Source organism: Erythrolamprus reginae, chromosome 3 (assembly GCF_031021105.1).
Source record: "Erythrolamprus reginae isolate rEryReg1 chromosome 3, rEryReg1.hap1, whole genome shotgun sequence".
NCBI classification, from domain to species: Eukaryota; Metazoa; Chordata; class Lepidosauria; order Squamata; family Dipsadidae; genus Erythrolamprus; species Erythrolamprus reginae.
Genome location: NC_091952.1, coordinates 245,529,563 through 245,553,861, shown reverse-complemented (window position 1 = coordinate 245,553,861; position 24,299 = coordinate 245,529,563). Strand labels below are relative to the sequence as shown.

Here is a 24,299-nt window from a genome sequence, read left to right as displayed (position 1 = left end):
TCTCATCCTCCTGCCTTCCATTTTTCCCAACATCATATTTGAAACATTGATCGAAACATTTAAATATGTTAAAGGGTTAAATAAGGTTCAGGATGGAAGTGTTTTTAATAGGAAAGTGAACACAAGAACAAGGGGGCACAATCTGAGGTTAGTTGGGGGAAAGATCAGAAGCAATATGAAAAAATATTATTTTACTGAAAGAGGAGTAGATCCTTGGAACAAACTTCCAGCAGACATGGTTGGTAAATCCACAGTAACTGAATTTGTTTGTTTGTTTGTTTTGTCCAATACACAATAATACACACTGAAGATTATAGAGGATTTATTGATTGATTGATTGATTGATTTGATTTGATTTGATTTGAATGCCGCCCCTCTCTGTAGACTCAGGGCGGCATACAATATATACAAGTAGAATGTATCAAAGAGAGTATAGAAGAGAAAATATTATTTTACTGAAAGAGGAGTAGATCCTTGGAACAAACGTCCAGCAGACATGGTTGGTAAATCCACAGTAACTGAATTCATTCATTCATTCATTCATTCATTCATTTATTATTTGTTTGTTTGTTTGTTTTGTCCAATACACAATAATACACACTGAAGGTTATAGAGGATATATACGAGTAGAATGTATCATAGAGAGTATAGAAGAGAAAATATAGCAGTAAAATATAACTAGGGAGAATAGCAGAAAAGGTATAAGAGATAGGAGAGATAGAACATACCTGGGATAAACATAGATCCATCCTAAGATAAAATACAGGGAATAGTATAAGGGCAGACTAGATGGACCATGAAGTCTTTTTCTGCCGTCAATCTTCTATGTTTCTATGTTTCTTCTCACTTGGTGCCCAAAGTATTTGAGCTTCAGCTTTAATCTTTGCCCTTCTAAAGGAGAGTCAGGGTTCATTTTCTTTAGGATTGACAGGTTTGATATCCTGACAGTCCAAGCGGCTCTCTGAAGTCCACAAATATATGAAAAAAGGAGACTCCCTAATCAGAAGCATCAATTCCTCATTGCTCAGCCTTCCTTACGTTCAAATCTCCACAGTCATACATTACTACCAGGAAAACCATAGCTTTGGCTATAAAGTACAATTTAGAAGTGGTCCGAAATAAATAAATAGATGAGCAGGTCCAAAACCAGTATGGTATTGGATTAAATGTTAATTTGGTGTTACTTTAATTGGATAGTTTTAAGATATTTATATTTGACTTCTCTTTTTATTGTCCATCTAGTCTGCCCTTATACTATTTCCTGTATTTTATTTTACAATGGATATATGTTTATCCCAGGCATGTTTTAATTCAGTTACTGTGGATTTACCAACCACGTCTGCTGGAAGTTTGTTCCAAGCATCTACTATTCTTTCAGTGAAATAATATTTTCTCATGTTGCTTTTGATCTTTCCCCCAACTAACTTCAGATTGTGTCCCCTTGTTCTTGTGTTCACTTTCCTATTAAAAACACTTCCCTCCTGAACCTTATTTAACCCTTTAACATATTTAAATGTTTCGATCATGTCCCCCCTTTTTCTTCTGTCCTCCAGATTGTACAGATTGAGTTCATTAAGTCTTTCCTGATACGTTTTATGCTTAAGACCTTCCACCATTCTTGTAGCCCGTCTTTGGACCCGTTCAATTTTGTCAATATCTTTTTGTAGGTGAGGTCTCCAGAACTGAACGCAGTACTCCAAATGTGGTCTCACCAGCGCTCTATATAAGGGGATCACAATCTCCCTCTTCCTGCTTGTTATACCTCTAGCTATGCAGCCAAGCATCCTACTTGCTTTTCCTACTGCCCGACCACACTGCTCACCCATTTTGAGACTGTCAGAAATCACTACCCCTAAATCCTTCTCTTCTGAAGTTTTTGCTAACACAGAACTGCCAATGCAATACTCAGATTGAGGATTCCTTTTCCCCAAGTGCATTATTTTACATTTGGAAACATTAAACTGCAATTTCCATTGCTTTGACCATTTATCTAGTAAAGCTAAATCATTTACCATATTACAGACCCTCATGTTGTATTCAATTTTGTCAATATCTTTTTGTAGGTGAGGTCTCCAGAACTGAACACAGTATTCTAAATGTGGTCTCACCAGAGCTCTATATTGCTGTAAGCCGCCCTGAGTCCTTTGGGATTGGACGGCATAGAAGTTGAATAAAATAAAATAAATTGCTAAATTAATGTAGCTGTCCCTCATACGCTTTGTTATTAAGACTCTTTTTTTGAGCCATGTGCAAGGCCTGTGGCTTGAGGATATGGGTAAGAAACTTAATGAAAGAGCTTTTGTAACGAAAAATGTAGATCATGGAACAGGGGAAAAAAAAATACAGTCTTTTTTTCTTTTCGGAGAAATACCTATTGTGCATGAGGAAAAATAAAACGCCTTCCAGCATTATAAAGTAGGAAGAAGCAGGATTTATACTGGGGAGAATAATGTGCTTGTTTCCAGCCAGTTTTGCTGAACTTCAAGCAGAATTACAGCAAAATGGGAATAGAATAGAACAGAACAGAATAAAATAGAACAGAACAGAATAGCATAGAATAATAGAGTTTATTAATTAATTTATTATTTATTAATTAGACTTCTAGGCTGCCCTTTTCATAAGACTCAGGGCGCCTTACATCAAGAAAAAAATACAACATCTAGAAATCTAAAAACATCCTAAAACCCCAATTTCTTAAAACCAGTCACTCACATTCACCTAATCATACCTATAAATATAATTTGTCGGTCGGGGCTAGATGTTAAACATAGAGTTGGAAGGGATCTTAGAGGTCTTCTAGTCCAGTGTTTCCCAACGTTGGCAACTTGAAGACATTTGAACTTCAACTCCCAGAATTCCCCAGCCAGCATTCACTGGCTGGGGAATTCTGGGAGTTGAAGTCCAAATATCTTCAAGTTGCCAACGTTGGGAAACACTGGACTAGTCCAACCCCCTGTTCAAGTATGAAACCCTATTCAATTTTTTTTGGGTTACTTGTTAGCATATAACTAACATATTTATGCTAACATACTTGTTAGATTGGTGATAACAAGCCTAAGACAGGTGTGTCACAGCACAGGTGGTACCTGATTTCATTTTGGGGGACACATCAGGCCTCCAGATTCTTTGGTTCACCAAAGTGGGCCTGATCCCCTGCACAAAAATCGGGCTTGTTTCCTACTCATTTATTTATTTATTTATTTATTTATTTATTATTTTATTTATTTATTTATATTATTTATTTATTTATTAATTACATTTATAGGTCACCTTTCTTCTCTCCTCATATTCTCCAAACTTTCAGGCCTCTTGCAACCTGGAGATGCCTCCGTTAGGCACTTTGAAAAAAATATTCACAGTTATGGAAGTTTTTATTCACTCACAAATTCATAATAAATGTAAATACTTTTTTTTAAAAAAAGCAACTCAGTAGTATTTGTTACAAATTGTTTCTCATTTGTCAGAAGGAGAGGATATACATTGGGAGAGTTAAGTTAGGTGTTTCTGAGTTTTTGACATGCTGAGCCCAAAATCTTCACCAATCTTTCTTAGTACAGTGATACATCGTCTTACAAACGCCTCATCATACAAACTTTTCGAGATACAAACCCGGGGTTTAAGATTTTTTTGCCTCTTCTTACAAACTATTTTCACCTTACGAACCCGCCGCCGTCGCTGGGATGCCCCGCCTCCGGACTTCCGTTGCCAGCGAAGCGCCCGTTTTTGCACTGCTGGGATTCCCCGGAGGCTCCCCTCCATGGGAAACCCCACTTCCGGACTTCCATGTTTTTGTGATGCTGCAGGGAAATCCCAGCAGGGGAATCCAGCATCGCAAAAAACGGCGCTTCGCTGGCAACGGAAGTCTGGAGGTGGGGTTTCCCAGTGAAGGGAGCCTCAATGAAATCGCAGCATCACAAAAACACAGAGATCCGGAGGTGGGGTTTCGAGGACCCCACGGTTCTAACCTGAGCTACATATATTCTCTTCTATTTGTGTACTTAACTAATATACTGGGGTTTTTTTCCCCATTTCAATTCATGTGTATATTTCTGACAAATGCATGAGGTATATTAGGTTGCGCCTGCTTGTTCTGCAGCACCTGATGAAAAAAAAATAATCTTAATTTTGAACAATACCCAATTGATTCATATTTCTTTTTTCCCCCCCAGCATACGAAAAGTTTGGCAGAGACGAAAATGCACAGTTAAAAATGGCATCCTGACCATTTCTCATGCAACAGTGAGTAGCCTTTTTATATTGCAAGCAATTGCCCCCACTATGTGAAGTGAATATCAAGGCGATTAATAATTACCATAGATCAGATCAGTTTCATTTTTGACTGAATAGCAGTAGAACCATACGGTTGCCTTCGATTTACAATCCCAATTGGGACTGGTCATATGTTGAAGTGACCAAAAGTGATTTTAAGCCTTTTTTTTTTTGCTCTGATCCTTATTTTATTTATTTATATATGTTGCAAACAAACTATATTTACAGCAGCACGAAGCTTACAACTTCAGCCTGATGATGGTGGATGTGATTTCACCGAAATGTTGCATAGACATTCAAAATATTGCACGGGGCAAAACCCGAACTCAGAACAATCTACATATATATGTCACATGTTTTTTTGCTGAATTTGAAAACTAAGGGAGTGTAGGATAGATCTATTTCGGCCTTATTTTGGCCTCATCAGCTAGCCATACCCACTGGGACTTGAACCTGCAACCTTTGCCTTGTAAGGCAGAGAATTATCCTCTAGGCTACAGTATCCAATCCCTTCAGCTCTGCACCAGGGAAGGGTTACATATTTTTGTGTCGAATCACCCTGGTGTATTGAAGGAACATCACAGCTCCTATTTTTGCCTCTCGGCCCAACCCAGGGCCATTTCCAAGGCAGTTAATTTTATTGATACCCGACAATTCTATCTGTATGTGTCACATGTTTTTTTGCTGAATTTGAAAATTAAGGGAGACTAGGATAGATCTATTTCGGCTTTATTTTGGCCTCATCAGCTAGCCATACCCATATTAGAGTTGGAAGGGACCTTGCAGGTCATCTAGTCCAACTGCCTTCTGGTGCAGGAGACCCTACATCACTCTAATCCAATAGCAGTCCAGTCTTTTCTGGAAGGTCACTAGTGTTGGAGCATTCACCACCTCTGCGGGCAAGCCGTTCCACTGGTTGATCGCTCTCACAGTCAGAAAGCTCCTCCTTATTTCCAGGATTTACATTATTTACATTACAGTGGAACCTCGGTTAACGAACGCCTTGGATAGCGGACATTTCGTTTAACAACCAAAAATGTTGTTAAAACTTTGCACCGGATACCAAACAAAAATCTGGACACCAAACAGAAATTTTTGGTTGTTATTTGAAATGTTACACCCATTGTCCCTCACTCCCGCTCCCTCTCCTTACCTCTTTACCTGTTGCCTCTCTGCCTTCATCTCCTCGCCAGGGGAGCAGAAAGCGTCACTTTGGCTATGACGAGGCAGACGCTGAGTTTGCTGGTCCTGGCAGTGGCTTCTCTTTGAGGACAAAGGCGGCGGCAGCTCCGGCGGCTTCTTTTCGAAGACAGTGGCAGCATCCATGTCCTGGGAATGGACGTGATGTTCCTGGCGCTGCTGCTCCTTGGAGGGAACTGCCAGAGCCGCCTCAGCAGTTGCCACACCGCCGCCACCACCACCACCAGCTGGTCCGGGCGTCGGCAACAACTGCTGAGGTGGCTCCGATAGTTCCCTTCGAGGAGCAGCAGCGCTGGAAACATCATGTCCATGCCCAGGTCCCCGCCACACCGCTGCCACTGTCCTCTAAAAGAAGCCGCCGCCTTTGACCTCAAAGAGAATCCACCGCCTGGACCAGCAAACTCAGCACCTGCCTGTCAAGGAGACGAAGGCAGAGAGACAAGAGGTAAAGGGGTAAGGAGGGAGGGGAGGGAGGGACAATGGGTGTGTTTGGGGGGGATCCTTTATTGCGGGTGGTCCTGGAATGGAACACCCGCGATAAACGAGGGATCAATTTCCCCCCTAAGAAATAAAGGCTGGGAACCAATTAAATCCATTTCCTTTATTTCTTATGGAGAAAATTGTTTCAGATACCAAACATTTCGGCTAACAACCAACATTCCAGAATGGATTGTGGTCGTTAGCCGAGGTTCCACTGTATTTATTTATTTACATTCCTTAAACGAATGTAGTGATTATAAGGGCGAATCCAATATTTTAGATGGGCATTTTTGCTGGAAACTGGCTTTCCTGTTGCCAGGAACTCACAAAATGTGATTGCGACACACACACACACACACACACACAGAGAGAGGCAGGAAGGCAGGGTGGTGGTGGTTTCTGCTTCTGCTACTACCGATGAGCTGCATACGCAGCTTCATATCTCTGTCATGCGCGCATACATCTGAGCAAGATTTTACTTTTGCGCATGCGCAGGAAACATAATCTCCCTAGTGGACGTGCGCACAAGAGAGATTATGGTGATTTTTTTGCTTCTGTGCGTGTGCAGAACCAAAAAAATTGTTACAATCTCACACACACATGCATTCTCTCGCATAACATTGCTTCCTGCGCATTCATGGGGATATCTATTGTCCACGCAATTAATTTAAATGTAGTCCATCATTTAAGAGGTTTGGTGTTTATTGGGAGTCTTCCTAGTCATTAGCTCCCATAACACTTAGTAGCTATCGTAGGCACAAGTTCACTTCAAGCCCATAGAAGGCACGTTCCAGAGAAATTTAGCATTTGAAAACAATTTTTGATAGTTAGATGTATTCCATTTTATATAAAAGAAATTCAAAATTTAGGAGGTTTGCAATTCTGGGGAAAATCACTCAATGACCATCACTAGGAGAAATAGCTTCATTGGTTTCAGTGAGACACCTTGACTTAAAAGAGGACGTTTAAAGTATTAAATCATGTTTACAGCTTTTGAGCCAAAGTTGCTCCCAAGAGGATAGAAATAGCAAGGAAAAATTTCCAGTCTGATGAATTTGGATTTAATTGTCAAGAGTTGAGCGAATATCGCCCCCTTGTGTTTGACCTGTTTTCCAAACATTCTTGGTCTCTGGGAAAATAATGGAATGGAGTGGAATGGAATGGAATGGAATGGAATAGAATTCTTTATTGGCCAAGTGTGATTGGACACACAAGGAATTTGTCTTGGTGCATATGCTCTCAGTGTACATAAAAGAAAATATAGATTTGTCAAGAATCATCAAGTACAACAGTGAATGATTGTCATAGAGGTCAAATAAACAATCAATACTAATAAATATCTTAGGATACAAGCAACAAGTTACAGTCATACAGTCTGTCTATCATACAGACAGTTATAGAGGTACAGGTGACAGACTCAGTGATTCCTCTGTAGGAAATAAGGCTTCAACTTGTCCCAAATGCAGCCACGCAAGCAGTCTTGGGCCTTCCAAGAAATACCCATATCTCACCATCACTCCGCGGACTGCATTGGCTACCGATCTGTTTCTGGGCATAATTCAAAGTGTTTTTTATAACCAATAAAGCCCTACTTGGCATAGGACCAGATTATTTCCTAGACCTCCTTCTGCGGCACGAATCCCAGCGACTGGTGAGGTCCCACAGAGTTGGTCTCCTGAGGGTCCCATCGACCAAACAATGCTGGCTGGCGGGACCTAGGAGAAGAGTCTTCTCTGTGGGAGCCCCAGCCCTCTGGAATCAGCTCCCCCCGGATATTCGCACTGCCCCCACCCTCCTTGCCTTCCAAAAGAGCTTAAAAACTCATCTTTGCTGCCATGCTTGGGACTTTTAGATCTTCCTCCTGACCAATGAACGTTTTAAGTAGGATTGTTGAATGATTGGTTTGATAGGTTTTCTTTTTAATTGAATTTAATGGTTGTTTTTTTTAATGTACTATTAAATGGATTCATATTATTGTTCTGTTTTTGTACATGCTGTGAGCCGCTGCGAGTCCTCAGAGAGGGGAGGCATGCAAATCCAAACAAACAAACAAATAAATAATGCACATGATGCTGACACAAGCGTGCTTCCGAATTGCTAGGGAAGGTAAATAGATGTCACCATTGCTCTGGGCCAGCCGGTCTCTCTCAGCCCTAGAAAGAGGCAATGGCAAACCGCTTCTGAAAAACCTTCCCAAGAAAATTACAGAGAATCTGTCCAGGCAATCTCTAAGACTCATTCGTAATTGAGCAGAAGAAAATAAAATTAATATGCCTCCTGCCGTCTCATGAAAAGAACCAATTTCAGTCTCCCAGACATTCTAACATTTCTCAGTAATGACTTGCTGATAAGATGAAAATGTTTATTTCTGTTAATTGCACCCTTAGCTACTGTTGTGAGTGGTCCACGACCAGATCAATTAATCGCAGATTCTGAGGGGGATGAACCGGGCCCGTCTTGGTACCGTAGGCCAGTGTTCTTGACAACTGAGTCAGATAGGGAGAGTGAGGGAGAGTTGGAACCTGAGGAACCTCCAGAGACTGTAAAAACCTCAATGATGGTAATGTCTGAGTCAGAGGAGGAGGGGGACATGGGAGAGGACCCCTATTAGGTTAGAAGGTCACGAAGCAGACAGGAATATCTTTATGGGAAAAAGTTCAGAAAGTGAGTCTATGAAAGAAAGTCTAGACCAGTGATGGTGAACCTAAGGCATGGGTGCCACAGGTAGCATGGGAGCCTTATTATTATTATTATTATTATTATTATTATTATTATTATTATTATTATTTAGATTTGTATGCCGCTCTTCTCTGAAAACTCGGGGTGGCTAGCACATGACCTGTTGCCTTAACTCAGCTCCAACATGCATGTGTGTGCCAGTCAGCTGATTTTTAGCTCTCACAGAGGCTCTGGGAAGATGTTTTTGGCTTCCAGAGATCCTCAGGGGGATGGGGGAGTCCTTTTTACCCTTCCCCAGCTCCAAGCATACTGGGCCCTATAGACGTTGGAAACAGGCCATTTCCGGCCTCCAGAGGGCCTCCGGGGTGTGGGGGAAACTGTTTTCGCCCTCCCCAGGCATTGAATTATGGGTGTGGGCCCTTGCGCATCCGTGATAGTGCACGGCAACACTCTATCGGCACCCGAGGAAAAAAAGGTTCACCATCACTGGTCTAGACAGTTATATCTCTAGGAAACTGTTGACCAGACCCAGACAGGATATAAAGGAGGATTTCTGGGCAAAGAGGCATAGTTTGTAATGGTGGCAGTTCTAGATTTGGGGTTCTAGAAATGCCATGCTGGCAACCTGCTATTATTCTTCTAAATTCATTGAGCAAAGCCTGTAGAATCGTACCTGTGTGTAAGTGTAACCAAAGAACATTTATTTTACTGAGGAATGTGAAATTAGCTTTGACTCTTGGCGGCTGGCTGGACGTTTATCTCTGATCCAATTTAGCATGGAAAGCTCTTTGGAGAAGGGTGGCATACAAATCTAAATAATAATAATAATAATAATAATAATAATAATAATAATTATTATTATTATTATTATTATTATTATTATTATTATTATTATTATTATTTATTGGATTTGTATGCCGCCCCTCTCGTTAGACTCGGGGCGGCTAACAACAATGATAAAAACAGCATGTGACAATCCAATAATAAAACAACTAAAAACCCTTATTATAAAACCAAACATACACAATAACATACCATGCATAACTTGTAATGGCTTAGGGGGAAGGAATATCTCAACTCCCCCATGCCTGGCGGTATAAATGAGTCTTGAGTAGTTTACGAAAGACAGGGAGGGTGGGGGCAATTCTAATCTCCGGGGGGAGTTGGTTCCAGAGGGCCGGGGCTGCCACAGAGAAGGCTCTTCCCCTGGGGCCCGCCAAACGACATTGTTTAGTCAACGGGACCTGGAGAAGGCCAACTCTCTGGGATCTTATTGGTCGCTGGGATTTGTGCGGTAGCAGGCGGTTCCGGAGGTAGTCTGGTCCAAAGCCATGTAGGGCTTTAAAGGTCATGACCAACACTTTGAATTGTGATAATAATAGTAATAGTAATAATAATAACAACAACAACAACAATAATAATAATATGGACTGAAAGGATTGTTATATAAAATTGTGTTTTTTGAAATATCAGCGCATGGATTTTCCCGTTGTTCCAATCCTGATAGGCCAAAGCAGAACAGCTACCAAGGACTAGACGAAAATGTCAATACATTTGGTAATGGACAAGGAAAAAATACAATATAGCGTCTGTGCGGGAATGACTTATAAGTTAAAAATATAACGAAACAAACATTAAGCAAAGTAAAATTGTGTTTTTCTTATGTTTAAGTCAAACAGGCAACCCGCTAAATTGAATCTGCTTACATGCCAAGTGAAACCAAATGCTGAAGACAAGAAATCATTTGACCTGATATCACGTATGTCTTTAAAGTGAATTACTTGCATATTAAATGGTTGTTTAGGATTGGGATTATCTTGAAGGGTTGTTGGAATATATACATATTAAACTCGGGGGTGGGGGACCAAGAGTTTCAGGCAATTCAAATGAGTATAAAGATTTATTGCAGCTTAAGCTGTCTATGAGAATCTGACCAACTAACAGTCAAAGGAAATGAGCGGGAGATAAGGAAGGCATTCAAGATGGGCTTCAATGCAGGCACGCAGGGACTCGAGACTTATGATGTGTTTGACCCCTCCCTCGAGCTCAGCCTAGTCAATATATAATACAGTGGTACCCGTACTTGCGAACTTAATTTGTTGCATGACCAGGTTCTTAAGTGGAAAAGTTTGTAAAAAGAAGCCATTTTTACCATAGGAATCAATGTAAAAGTAAATAATGCGTGTGACTGGGAAAACCACAGAGAAGGTGGAGACTCTGTTTCTTCCCAGGAGATCCCTAGAGGCCCCATGGAGGCTTCTCCCCACCTTTTCTGGCCCTGTTTCCTCCCAGGAGATTCCTAGATAGGCCCCACGGAGGCTTCTCCCCACCTTTTCCAGCCCTGTTTCCTCCTAGGAGATTCCTAGAAGGGTCTCATGGAGGCTTCTCCCTGCCTTTTCCAGCCCTGTTTCCTCCTAGGAGATTCCTAGAAGGGTCTCATGGAGGCTTCTCCCCCACCTTTTCCAGCCCTGTTTCCTCCTAGGAGATTTCTAGAAGGGTCTCATGGAGGCTTTTCCCTGCCTTTTCCGTCCCTGTTTCCTCCCAGGAGATTCCTAGAGAGGCCCCACGGAGGCTTCTCCCCACCTTTTCTGGCCCTGTTTTCTCCCAGGAGATCCCTAGAGAGCCCCACGGAGGCTTCTCCCCACCTTTTCTGGCCCTGTTTCCTCCCAGGAGATTCCTAGAGAGGCCCCACGGAGGCTTCTCCCCACCTTTTCTGGCCGTTTCCTCCTAGGAGATTGCTAAAGAGGCCCCACGGAGGCTTCTCCCTGCCTTTTCCGGTTACAGTTTCGGAGGCTTGGGTTTGTAAGTGGAAAAATGGTTCTTGAGAAGAGGCAAAAAAATCTTGGAACATCCGGTTCTTATCTAGAAAAGTTCGTAAGTAGAGGCGTTCTTAGGTAGAGGTACCACTGTATATCTATTTAGAATAGATCTAGGCATTTTACATATCTGGACTTGGGTAGTACCAGTCCAGCCCACGGTATTGGTGGTTTGGGTGGGGCATTGGCAGAGTTGGTGGCAAAGGTCAGGTGCAGTGGGGGTATATGGGAGTGGGACGAGGCAGGAAGTGGGGCAGTGTCAACCCTCTATAACAGTCCCAGTTTCTCATACGACCCCTTGGAAAAAATAATTGCCCACCCCTGATTTAAGAACTATTCTTGCCTGGATATTTTTGTAAGAGCAGGTTAGCTCTTTCTCTCTCTCTCTCTTTTAAAGTGAACAAAATGTTGTTTTACTGAAAATAGAACTTCTGAAGGTTCCCTGACTCATTTCAGCATATGTCCTTAGTTACTAAATGTTGACTTTTAAGTCTTTAAATATTTTTCCCCTCTAAGAATGCAATTAATACATTCGTTGTTTTGAATATTTGCATGTTTATGTTCCAGATAACAGAACATACCACTTTCAGGCTGAAGATGAGCAAGATTATGTTGCGTAAGTACATTTTCATTCCTGGAGGGTTTTTTTATTTTATTTTATTTTAAAGTTCACTTTTGTTCAATAATAAACAAGATTAATGTTGGCTGGCAACTGTTGTGGTTAGCTCTGGCCTAGCTCCTGCCCCAAGGAATGTGCAGGTGGATGTGGGGGAAACAGCCACATGCCGCAGGCCTGTTTTGCTCCCAATGGAATCTGACGACGAAGCCTCCTCTGACCAAGGAAGCGTGAGTGACAGTGAAGAGGGGAGTTTGGCAGACAGCCCGGGAGGAGATCAGTCATCTGTATCATCCTTGGATTCTGAACAAGAATTAATGACACATCCACGCATGCGTAGAGTGATGCATAGGAGACAACAACTGAAGGATTATTACAAGAGAAAATGAGGCCACCTGTGGTTGGGTGGGGCTGCTGTAATTAGTGCTACAGATAAAAAGAACAGCGGGCTGGTTTAGCCTTGTGGCAGTTTATCTGCTTCATTGTTTCGTCAAGATCGTGGTTTTTGTGCTGTTCAAGATTGTGTGGGGACACTCTGGACTTTAGAATTGGACTCAATTTCCCAGTTATTGGGTGAGCAATTGGATTGCATTTAACCTGTGCCTTGTGTGTACCAGAAAATCCCTTTGACATTTAAAAAGGGAGCTGTTTCTGTTTTTCTGTTTATAAAAACTTTTGGGTTTTCCTTTTATCGTGTGGTGTGTGTCTTCCTGGACTAATTACCCTGTAATTACGGGCGATTGAAACATGCCGGCAGAACAGCAATTGAGGTGCAATTTCCTCAATGCAGCTGGTTCCCCATCCCTCTGCCCATGGCAACTCGGGAGGAGGTTAAGAAAATTTCGCAATTTTACAAAATATTTTTTTCCTTATTATTATAGGTGGATATCAGTACTGACCAACAGCAAAGAAGAAGCTTTAAATATGGCTTTCCGTGGAGAACAGAGCACAGGGGAGAACAGTCTAGAAGACCTTACGAAAGCCATCATCGATGACATTCAGAGATTGGCTGGAAATGATGTCTGTTGTGACTGCGGATCACCAGGTACTTGGGTGTGCAGTAACAAAACGTACCCTCTGGAGTCTGGGGAGAGCAAAAATGCCCTGCCCCATCCTCCCAGAGACTCCGCAGAAGCCAAAAATGCCCTACCAGAGCCTCCTAGTGAGCCGAAAGTGAGCTGGCCAGCACATACATGCACATTGGCGCTCAGCTGGGTAACGGATTGTGTGCCAGCAGATATGGCCATGCCATAAGTTCGCCATCACCAGCGTAGATTTTAGGGGCATTCTTGAAAGAAAACAGTAAAGATTCACGAGAGGCTTCTCAAAAAGGAGTCAAAGATGCTTTGCTGAATTGCCACTGTCTTCTGGTAAGCTCTTGCCTAAAGCAGTGATTAATTAGTGCTGGTCTCTCCAAGCTATTCAGAATGGAATGTTAACTCTGCCAGAAGAGCTATTAGAGAGAATTCCCCCAGCCTTGCTGTTTGCATTTTACCTGACTATATTTCCATGTATCTAAAACTGCTGTGAAAAAAAATAAAAGAGATTGCTTGTTTTGAACAGTGGGTTTTTGGGAGAATTTGTGGGAATTGTAACTGTGCCTAGAATAGTCCTGTACTTACAGCCATTTGTTTAGTGACTGTTCGAAGTTAACAGCAGCAACGAAAAAAGTGACCTATACCCATGGTCACATGATCAAAATTTAGATGCTCGATGACTGGCTTCTATTTAAAATGGATTGAACTGTCCCAGAATCACGTGAACCTGTTTTGTGACGATCTGACAAGCAAAGTCAATGGGGGAGTCCAGATTCACTTTACAAGTTGTGTTAGCAACTTAACAAGTGTGGCAAAAAAAGTTGTAAAACAGGCCAAAATTCACTTAACAATAATCTTACTTAGTAGTGGAAATTTTGGTCTTAATTATATTAATTAATTAATTAGATTTGTATGCCGCCCCTCTCTGGAAACTCGGAGAGGCTCACAACAACAAAAACAGTACAAATCCAATAGTTAAAAACAATTTAAAACCCTTAATATAAAAACAACCATACATCTCATACAGACAATTCGTAAAGTGGGTACGGCCCAGGGGAATCAATTTCCACATGCCTGATGGCAGAGGTGGGTTTTAAGGAGTTTGTGAAAGGCAAGGAGGGTGGGGGCAGTCCTAATCTCCGGGGGGAGTTGGTTCTAGAGGGTCGGGGCCGCCACAGAGAAGACTCTTCCCAAGTCCTGCCAGACGACATTGTTTCGTCGATGGGACCCGGAGAAGGCCAACTCTATGGGACCTACCTGGTCGCTGGGATTCGTGCGGCAGAGGGCAGTCCCGGAGATATTCTGGTCCGATGCCATGAAGGGCTTTATAGGTCATAACCAACACTTTGAATTGTGACCGGAAACTGATCGGCAACCAATGCAGACTGAGGAGTATTGGTGTGACATGGGCATACCTGGGGAAGCCTATGATTGCTCTCGCAGCTGCATTCTGCATGATCTGAAGTTTCCAAACACTCTTCAAAGGTAGCCCCATGTAGAGAGCGTTACAGTAGTCGAACCTCGAGGTGATGAGGGCATGAGTGACTGTGAGCAGTGACTCCCGGTCCAGGTAGGGCCGCAACTGGTGCACCATAGTGATATGTTGAGGAAAATCTGTACATAAAATTATTGTTATTGAAGTTGTTGTTTTTTAAGAAAATTTTGAACATTATTCTTATCTATTTTTCATTTTCTTCAGACCCAACTTGGCTTTCTACTAACCTGGGCATTTTAACCTGTATAGAGTGTTCTGGAATACACAGAGAAATGGGTGTTCATATTTCTCGAATCCAATCATTAGAACTGGACAAGTTAGGAACATCTGAACTCTTGGTAAACAGCTTTATGAAATAAATATTATCCGCTTGCTGTAATTATAAGGGACAAAATGGACAAACTAGCATTTAGGTTTACTTTTATTATTTTTTTAAGTAACTTAAGACAGCAAACATGCCTATTACTCTTTCTTCCTTTTATTTTCCCCACAACAACCAACTCTAATTAGTCAGTGATGGGCTGCCAATATTTTTACTGCCACACTGTGGGCGTGGCTTATTTTGGGGGGGGTGGCTTGATGGTCATGTGACCGCGTAGGAGTGGCTTGATGTCCATATGACCAGGCTTGGAGTGGTTTGACAATCATGTGACCGGGGGTGGCTTAAATATGTGACTGGGAAGAAGTGGCTTACCGACCAAGATAAGTTTTCAAATAGGTGCTTGGACTCTTTTTCAGTTGATTAAGTCACATTATTTGAATAGCCACAAAAAGGACAAATGATAGACATGTTGTTGAGGAGCACAGTAACATTTTAAGGTTTTGTACTGAACCCACAAGGTTCAGTATGATAACAGATTAGGCAAGTAGCTCAATTTTCTTTCATTGCTATAAAAGTTCAGTTCTAGATAATTATTGACACGATTAAAGCGTTTATGGGTAAAAACATACTATTTAATTATTTCCCATTTTAAAAGTAATTAAGGATTAATTACTGGCTGATATATAGAGTGATTGGCCCAAAGTCACTCACCCTTTTATGCCTAATGTAGGGCTAGAACTCACGGTCTACTGATTTTTAGCCTGATGTGTTAACCACCATAGAGCTGCTGATACAGTTCTACAGATAAATTATTGAGTCCGTCATCTGCACCTCTATAATGCCTCATTCAATTCTGTAACCCAACAAGACTGACACAGACTTCAGAGGAGAATCAGAACTGCAGAAAAATCAATTACTTCCAACCTGCCTTCCATTGAGGACTTGTATACTACAGGAGTCAAAAAGAGGGCGGTGAAAATATTTACTGACCCCTCGCATCTTGGACATAAATTGTTTCAACTCCTACCCTCAAAACGTCGCTACAGAGCACTGCACACTAAGACAACTAGGCACAAGAACAGTTTTTATTCTTGTTGCTAAACAAATAATTTCCTCAACACTGTCAAATTATTTACTAAGTCTGCACTACTATTACTATTAGTCTTCTCATTGTTCCTAACACTCATCTCCTCCCACTTATGACTGTATGGCTGTAACTTGTTGCTTGTATCTTCACAATTTATATCAATATTGATTGTTTCTGTTGAATATAGATGATCAAATCAAGCCTTTTGGTTTTCACTCTCAGTATTTATAAAATTGTGTTGAACGATAGTTTTTAAACATTAAATGGTCTTAAACTATATTGCGGTTGAAAAGTCTTAGATTAATGGCATTGTTTAATTGCATATTCTCTCTCTTTTTTTGTTCAATTCTTAGCTGGCCAAGAATATAGGAAATAGTAGTTTTAATGACATTATGGAGGGGAACTTACCGACTCCGTCTCCAAAACCCACTCCATCAAGTGATATGTAAGTAACGAAAAAAAGTGGAATTTGCAGCTATTGGGCTTGTGCAAATATAATCAAAGACTTCGTTTGGGAATGACATGTTCCTCTGAAAGTTGTAAAATTGGAAGGAGCTGATTCAGGACCCTTCTGTAGGTGTTCTGGGCATGGTTTTTTGGTTTGTTTATTTGATTTCTGTAGCTGCCCATCTCAAGTTACCGACCAAGATAAGTTCAGGCAATTAAATCTATTAAAACAATTCAAAATAATAATAATTATTATTTATTAGATTTTTATGCCGCCCCGCTCCGCAGACTCGGGGCGGCTCACAACAGTGATAAAAAGCAATATGTATTGACAAATCTAATAATTTAAAATCTAAAATAGCAATTGTACATTTAAAAAAATCTAAAAACAAGGAACCCCAATATAAAAAACATACATACAGTCATATCCTGCACTAAAACTACATAGGCAGGGGGAGATGTCTCAGTTCCCCCACGCTTGACGACAGAGGTGGGTTTTGATGAGTTTACGAAAGGCAAGGAGGGTAGGGGCAGTTCTAATCTCTGGAGGGAGCTGATTCCAGAGGGTTCGAGCCGCCACAGAGAAGGCTCTTCCCCTGGGTCCTGCCAGACGACATTGTTTAGTCGACGGGACCCAGAGAAGGCCAACTCTGTGGGACCTGACCGGTCGCTGGGATTCGTGCGGCAAAAGGCGGTCTCGCATCTGGTCCGATGCCATGAAGGGCTTTATAGGTCATAACCAACACTTTGAATTGTGACCGGAAACTGATCGGCAACCAGTGCAGACTGCAGAGTGTTGGAGTAACATGGGCATATTTGGAAAAGCCCATGATTGTTCTCGCAGCTGCATTCTGCATGATCTGAAGTTTCCGAACATTCTTCAAAGGTAGCCCCATGTAGAGAGCGTTACAGTAGTCGAGCCTCGAGGTGATGAGGGCATGAGTGACTGTGAGCAGTGACTCCCGGTCCAAATAGGGCCACAACTGGTGCACCAGGCGAACCTGGGCAAACGCCCCCCTCGCTACAGCTGAAAAATGTTTCTCTAATGTGAGCTGTGGATCGAGGAGGACTCCCAAGTTGCGGACCCTCTTTGAGGGGGTCAATAATTCCCCCCCCCCAGGTGATGGACGGACAGATGGAATTGTCCTTGGGAGACAAAACCCACAGCCACTCCGTCTTATCAGGGTTGAGTTTGAGTCTGTTGACACCCATCCAGGTCCCAACAGCCTCTAGACACCAGCACATCACTTCCACTGCTTTGTTGGCTGGAAATGATGTCTGTTGTGACTGCGGATCACCAGGTACTTGGGTGTGCATTAACAAAACCTACCCTCTGGAGTCTGGGGAGAACAAGAATGCCCTCCCCTGTCCTCCCAGAGCCTCTGCAGGAGCCAAAAATGCCCTTCCAGAGCCTCCTGGTGAGCTGAAAATCAGCTGGCCAGCACATACATGCACATTGGAGCTCAGCTACGGTAACGGCTCGAGTGCCAGCATCTATGGCTCTGTGTGCTATCTGTGGCACCAAGTTAGAATATTACTCTGGATACAACTAGGAAATGGGGCCATTAATACACTTAGAGCCATAGTGATACATATCATAAAGTGATACATACCGTAAAGCAGTGATGGCAAACCTATGGCATGCATGCCACAGGTACAGTGGCAGGCAGAAACCAGTGTGCGCAGGTATGCAGCTCCGGTAGGTCTTGTGCACCCAGGGGAACAGCTCTGATAGGTCTGGAGCTGTGCACATGAGCAACTGGTGAGATACCGGCGATTTTCGGCTTTCTTCCATCCATGCGTGGAAACAAAGAAATAGGGGGAAATCACCCAAATCATGAGTATCCTTGCGCGAGTGAGATTTGGGTGAAAATTGCCGCTTTTTCACATGCACGGAAGCAAAAAAGCGGCAATTTTTGCCCAAATCTCACTTGTGTGAGGATGTTTGTGCACTGGATATGTGCACAGGCGCACAGAGCATGCTGTGAGCGCTGGAGACTGTCGGCCTATCAGTGCACAGGTGGCATGCGGAGTCATATCTGACAGCACGCAAGTTGTTGCCCTATGGATGGGGCATTGCTTGTTTCCACAGCCCATTACTGACAAACTACAGCCCATGGAACGGGGAGCCCCCTGGTGCACATTGTAAGAACAAAGACAATTTTTAATTATCAAATTTATCTTGCTGTTCAGGCAATTAAAACTATTAAAACAATTCAAAATAAATGTATATCGCACCAAGTTGCAATATTACTCTGCATACAACTAGGAAATGGGGCCATTAATGCACTTAGAGCCATAGACCCAGGAGTCTTCACGCCCTTGAGAAATGTCCACAAGTTGAATTTATCTTGAGAGCTGTCATGGAGTAGTGGTTAGAATGCAGTATTGCAGGTTATTTTTTGCTGACTGTTGACTGCCAGCGGTTTGATTCTCACTGACTCAAGGTTGATTCAGCCTTCCATTCTTCCGAGATTGGTATAATGAGGACCATTAGTTTGTTGGGTAGTGTTGTACATACTCTTGATCAGTTGGAGGATGATGAAGATATTGAGGACTCAGATTCAGATAGTGTTTATGAAGTAGTGGGGGGGCCGGGGTTACAGGTAGTAGAACAGGTGGGAGGCCAGCCACAGGATGGGGTTATGAGTTCAGGATCTAGTGAGGGAGAATCAGACGCTCGCTGGGTTAATCCTAAATTCAGAAGGATGCAGAAACGTAGAGAGCAAAGGTCTGGAAGAAGGTATTAAGGAGAGGAATGGGTTAAATATTGTAGTGAGGTATTTGGCACGTCAGGGGGCTAGTGGAGAAGAAGGGTGGAGTTTCATCGTTGCTGAAAAGAAATATGGAGGGGGTTTTCGCCACGCTAAAGTAAGCCAAAGTATTTTGCATTGTATTTAGTCAGTGCTGCTGTTTTTTATAGCTATGTAGTTAGGAAATAAATCTTGTCTAATTGAAGCAGGAAAAGGAATGTGAGAAATGCGGCTAGAAGAGAGATAACGGACCGATTGATGTCTGGAATGTGTTGAAGTACAAGAGAGCAGAGAAATAAACGGAATTGCTTTATTCATGAAATGATGCATTTAATGAGAGTTATTTGTAATTACTAAACTTCTACCAGAAACCAGAACAGGTAACCCCTATGGAGTGCTTTGTAGTAGTCCATGTCAGGGTTCCAACAGGATGCCCTAATTAAACCATGAGCCTTGAGTCAAGTTTCAAAAGAAATCCAGTTATTTATTAGGAACAACCTGTCAGCACGTACCAAAGTGAAGTCAGCTCTGCCACACGTAATTTACGGCCCAACTATTACCCTTGTTTCACATACCCCAATCCAAGCCAGGAATGCTTTACAAGTTGACAGTCTAGACATGAGCTCATGAGTGACTGTGACTATAACCTCTCGAGCTGTGAGTAGGTACAGCTGTCCCAAAAGCTGTCAGGAAGTTGCTGGTTTTCCAACTGGAGCATCTCACTAGTAGACCATTAGGGATTATGGAGACTGTTCTGATCACAGACCTCTGGAGCAGATTCCAATCTCATAAATCACTTATTTTATTAAAATTCCCACTCTTTATTCGAAAGTAAGCATACATGAATGAAACACAAGTTTAAAACAGCACAGAAGCAATTATTTGTCTCTGTATGATTAGATGTAATCTATGTGTGGGAAAAGTGCCAGAATTCATTTTTTATCTGCATTGATGAGATAAAGCCCAATTCCAAATACTTAAAGCATAGATCTACTCACCAAAGTCTGCCCTAGCACAGCATTCAAAAAAGATGGTACATTTTGTTGGCTTGTCTCGGTTAGCTATGCTATGAAACCTTCGACAATACCGAGCAGAGAATTTTAATAGAACGTGGATGTGTGATAAAGCCAAGATACAGACTTAGTTAAATAAGTATTATTTACATATAAACAAAATATAAACAATCCAAAATATGCACATAGCAAATACAGAACAAAACAGAATAAAGATAACAAGCACGAAGCTAATATATAATTATAGATAAAGCACAGAGCTTATACAATACAGATAAAGCATGAAGCCTATACAAGCAGAGAGCTTAGACATGACTCCCCCGTCTCGGGCAAAAGTAAAAGTAACAAGGAAGTGACTGGGCAAGATCATGAGCTTTTATAGCTTCAATGACGACATAGCCTTGAACATTAACTCTTCAAGTAAATGTTAAATCTTTGAGTGCACATTAACCCTTTAAGTACAAGTTTGGTACATTTTACAATATGCAGTTTATAATGGCAATCCCTAACACACATGTACCCTGTACTAACACATTTGAAGCAGAAATCATGGTTTTAAAACTTTGTTCCAGCTCACCCTCATGTTTGTGTCTCTTCCAAAGAACGGCGTTGAGTCTCCACACCCCATTTCCCACAAACCCATTCCTTTATAATGCTTGGAAGTGACATCACACCTCAAAGAGCTAAAGCTGTAAATTAATACCTTCTACTCTGTAGCTCTTATCACCTTCTCAGCATTCTTCTATAGCGAAGATTTATCCACTGGCTTTCCAATCTTATGTCTTCTTCACTGTCTGACTGGGACCACTCTGCCAGTGTCACCTCAACTCCCTCTAGTGGTTCCTCAGGCTCATGCAAGTCACTTTCTGCCTCGCTCTCAGCTTCCTCTGGCAACTCCCCTGGCCCAGGGTATCCAGAGGAGCAAGGAGCACTCACAAAAGAGGCTAGATGAACAAAGATGACTAATTGCTTCTTCAATTGTCTTCAGTTGTTCTGGGTCCCATTTTTTAAAATATGTTTGTGAGTGACATAGGGGAAGGTTTGGTAGGGAAGGTTTGCCTATTTGCCGATGACTCTAAAGTATGCAATAGGGTTGATATTCCTGGAGGCGTCTGTAATATGGTAAATGATTTAGCTTTACTAGATAAATGGTCAAAGCAATGGTAACTGCAGTTTAATGTTTCCAAGTGTAAAATAATGCACTTGGGGAAAAGGAATCCTCAATCTGAGTATTGCATTGGCAGTTTTGTGTTAGCAAAAACTTCAGAAGAGAAGGATTTAGGGGTAGTGATTTCTGACAGTCTCAAAATGGGTGAACAGTGCAGTCAGGCGGTAGGGAAAGCAAGTAGGATGCTTGGCTGCATAGCTAGAGGTATAACAAGCAGGAAGAGGGAGATTATGATCCTGCTATATAGAGTGCTGGTGAGACCACATTTGGAATACTGTGTTCAGTTCTGGAGACCTCACCTACAAAAAGATATTGACAAAATTGAACGGGGCCAAAGACGGGCTACAAGAATGGTGGAAGGTCTTAAGCATAAAACGTATCAGGAAAGACTTAATGAACTCAATCTGTATAGTCTGGAGGACAGAAGGAAAAGGGGGGACATGATCGAAACATTTAAATATGTTAAAGGGTTAAATAAGGTCCAGGAGGGAAGTGTTTTTAATAGGAAAGTGAACACAAGAACAAGGGGACACAATTTGAAGTTAGTTGGGGGAAGGATCAAAAGCAATGTGAGGGAATATTATTTCACTGAAAGAGTAGTAGATCCTTGGAACAAACTTCCAGCAGACGTGGTTGGTAAATACACAGTAACTGAATTTAAACATGCCTGGGATAAACATATATCCATTGTAAGATAAAATACAGGAAATAGTATAAGGGCAGACTAAATGGACCATGAGGTCTTTTTCTGTCGTCAGACTTCTATGTTTCTATGTTTCATGTTTAATCAATTGGTCAAACTTAAGGGTTGGTCTGAAATATGACTTTGATTAAGGTCATTTCTTTCAAACGCATTTCTGTTAAATGTTTTCGCCTGGTTTGCTTTTTGCAGGACTGCCCGCAAAGAATTTATCACTGCTAAATATGTTGACCATAAGTACTCCAGAAAGACCTGTGCGTCGGCAGCAGCTAAACTGAATGAACTACTAGAGGCTGTTCGATCCAGAGATTTACTTGCACTACTTCAAGTCTATGCAGAAGGAGTTGAACTAATGGAACCACTCCTAGAGCCTGGACAGGTGAGACCTCAGACCAGGGATCTGAATTTACATACTTTTAAGAGACGCACACATACTGTATTTTTCGGAGTATAAGATGCACCTTAGTTTTTTGGCTAGCATCCTTAGTCTGGTCAGCTTCAGCACATTATTTTATCCCCTATGACATTTAAAATGAAGATAACACTGCATATATCATTTTTTACCTTTATGCTACGTATAAAAAAAATATAGTGGTTTGCATTTATGTAATCAACTGCTACAGAGAAAACAGATTTTTTTTATTTCTCCGTGCAACAAAAACATTTTGAACTCTGAAAAACTAAAAAAAAAAAGATGGGTTGAAAAGCTCAATAAATTGAGCTTTTCTGCTACACAGCCGATGGATGAAAAAATAGTAGACCTCCAAGGTCCCTTCCAACTCGGTTATTTTGTGAGGACACCAAGGATCGCAGAAGCTCTTAACTTTCATTTTTTTCTTTCTGTCTTTAGGAGCCAGGCGAAACCGCTCTTCATTTAGCAGTCCGGACTGCTGATCACACCACACTCCATCTGATCGAGTTCCTTGTACAAAACTGGTAACAGCTGTTTATTTATTGATTTGATTTGATTTGATTTGATTACATAGATAGATAGATAGATAGATAGATAGATAGATAGATAGATAGATAGATAGATAGATAGATAGATACTGTGTTTCCCCTATAATAAGTCATGTCCCAATAATAAGCTCGACTGGGCTTTTTGGGACATGCCTTGAAATAAGCCCTGCCCTGAAAATAAGCCTCCCCCCCACCAATACTTTCCAGGGGAAGGGGTGAGACATGCCGGGAGCCTCTCTTTCTCCGGGAGAGCGAGAGCAAGCGAGAGGCAGGTGCGCGCATACTCTGCGGTACTAATTCAAAAATACACTTTTCCTAAAAGGTTTCCACGATTTTGGCCACTACTGTATGTACTGCATACCCCAAATGTAAATCCAAGATTAGATATGAAAGCTAATATAGGAATTTTTTTTCTTTTTTCCTTTTTTTAGTGGAAACCTGGATAAGCAAACAGTGTTGGGGAATACAGTCCTACATTATTGCAGTATATATAACAAACCAGAGTGTTTGAAGTTGATTTTGAAGGGGAAGCCAACTTTACATATAGGTGAGTACGTTCTCTTAAATAAAAAGTATTGGAAACGGTAAAGGACTTCAAAAAATTTTACCAGCACACTGTGGGCATGGCTTATTGTGTGGGTGTGGCTTGATGGTCATGTGACAGGGGAGCAGTGGCTTGGCGGCCTTGTGATCAGGTGGGAGTGGCTTGACAATAATGTGACCGGGAGGGTGGCTTAACGATCATGTGACTGGGTGAGAGTAATTTACCGACCAAGATAAGTTTTAAAATAGGTGCTTGGACTCTTTTTCTGTTGATTCACATTATTTGAATAGCCACAAAAAGGACAAATGATAGACAGCATTATTTGTTGAGGAGCGCAGTAACATTTTAAGGTTTTGTACTGAACACACAAGGTTCAGTATGATAACAGATTAGGCAAGTAGCTCAATTTTCTTCAATTGCTATAAAAGTTCAGTTCTAGGTGATGATTAAAATGATTAAAATGTTTATGGGTAAAATACTATTTAATTATTTCCTACTTTAAAAGTCATTAAGGATCATAGGTACTAGAGAAGGAAGGACAATAAAAAAACGATTAAGTATTCAATAAATAGTGAATAAACTTACTACTACCACTGCGTACACCAACGTAGGGGCAGGAGCCCATGACTGATTAGAAGCATATATTCACAGACAAACATATATATGTGTGCACGTGAATATATTTTTCCAGTATACGTTCTCTCTCTCTCCTC

At 41.6% G+C, this 24,299-nt stretch overlaps 1 protein-coding gene across 1 annotated transcript in view; it reads left to right on the top strand.

The window, feature by feature from the left end:
- ASAP1 (ArfGAP with SH3 domain, ankyrin repeat and PH domain 1) overlaps positions 1-24,299 on the top strand; it is a 139,282-nt gene that overhangs the window by 82,920 nt on the left and 32,063 nt on the right. Inside the window, exons 12-20 of the mRNA XM_070748302.1 lie at positions 4,170-4,239; positions 10,300-10,387; positions 12,012-12,060; positions 12,942-13,105; positions 14,797-14,930; positions 16,355-16,446; positions 22,275-22,461; positions 22,933-23,018; positions 23,474-23,589. Of these exons, the coding sequence (XP_070604403.1) occupies positions 4,170-4,239; positions 10,300-10,387; positions 12,012-12,060; positions 12,942-13,105; positions 14,797-14,930; positions 16,355-16,446; positions 22,275-22,461; positions 22,933-23,018; positions 23,474-23,589 (986 nt within the window). The remainder of the gene's footprint in view (positions 1-4,169; positions 4,240-10,299; positions 10,388-12,011; positions 12,061-12,941; positions 13,106-14,796; positions 14,931-16,354; positions 16,447-22,274; positions 22,462-22,932; positions 23,019-23,473; positions 23,590-24,299) is intronic.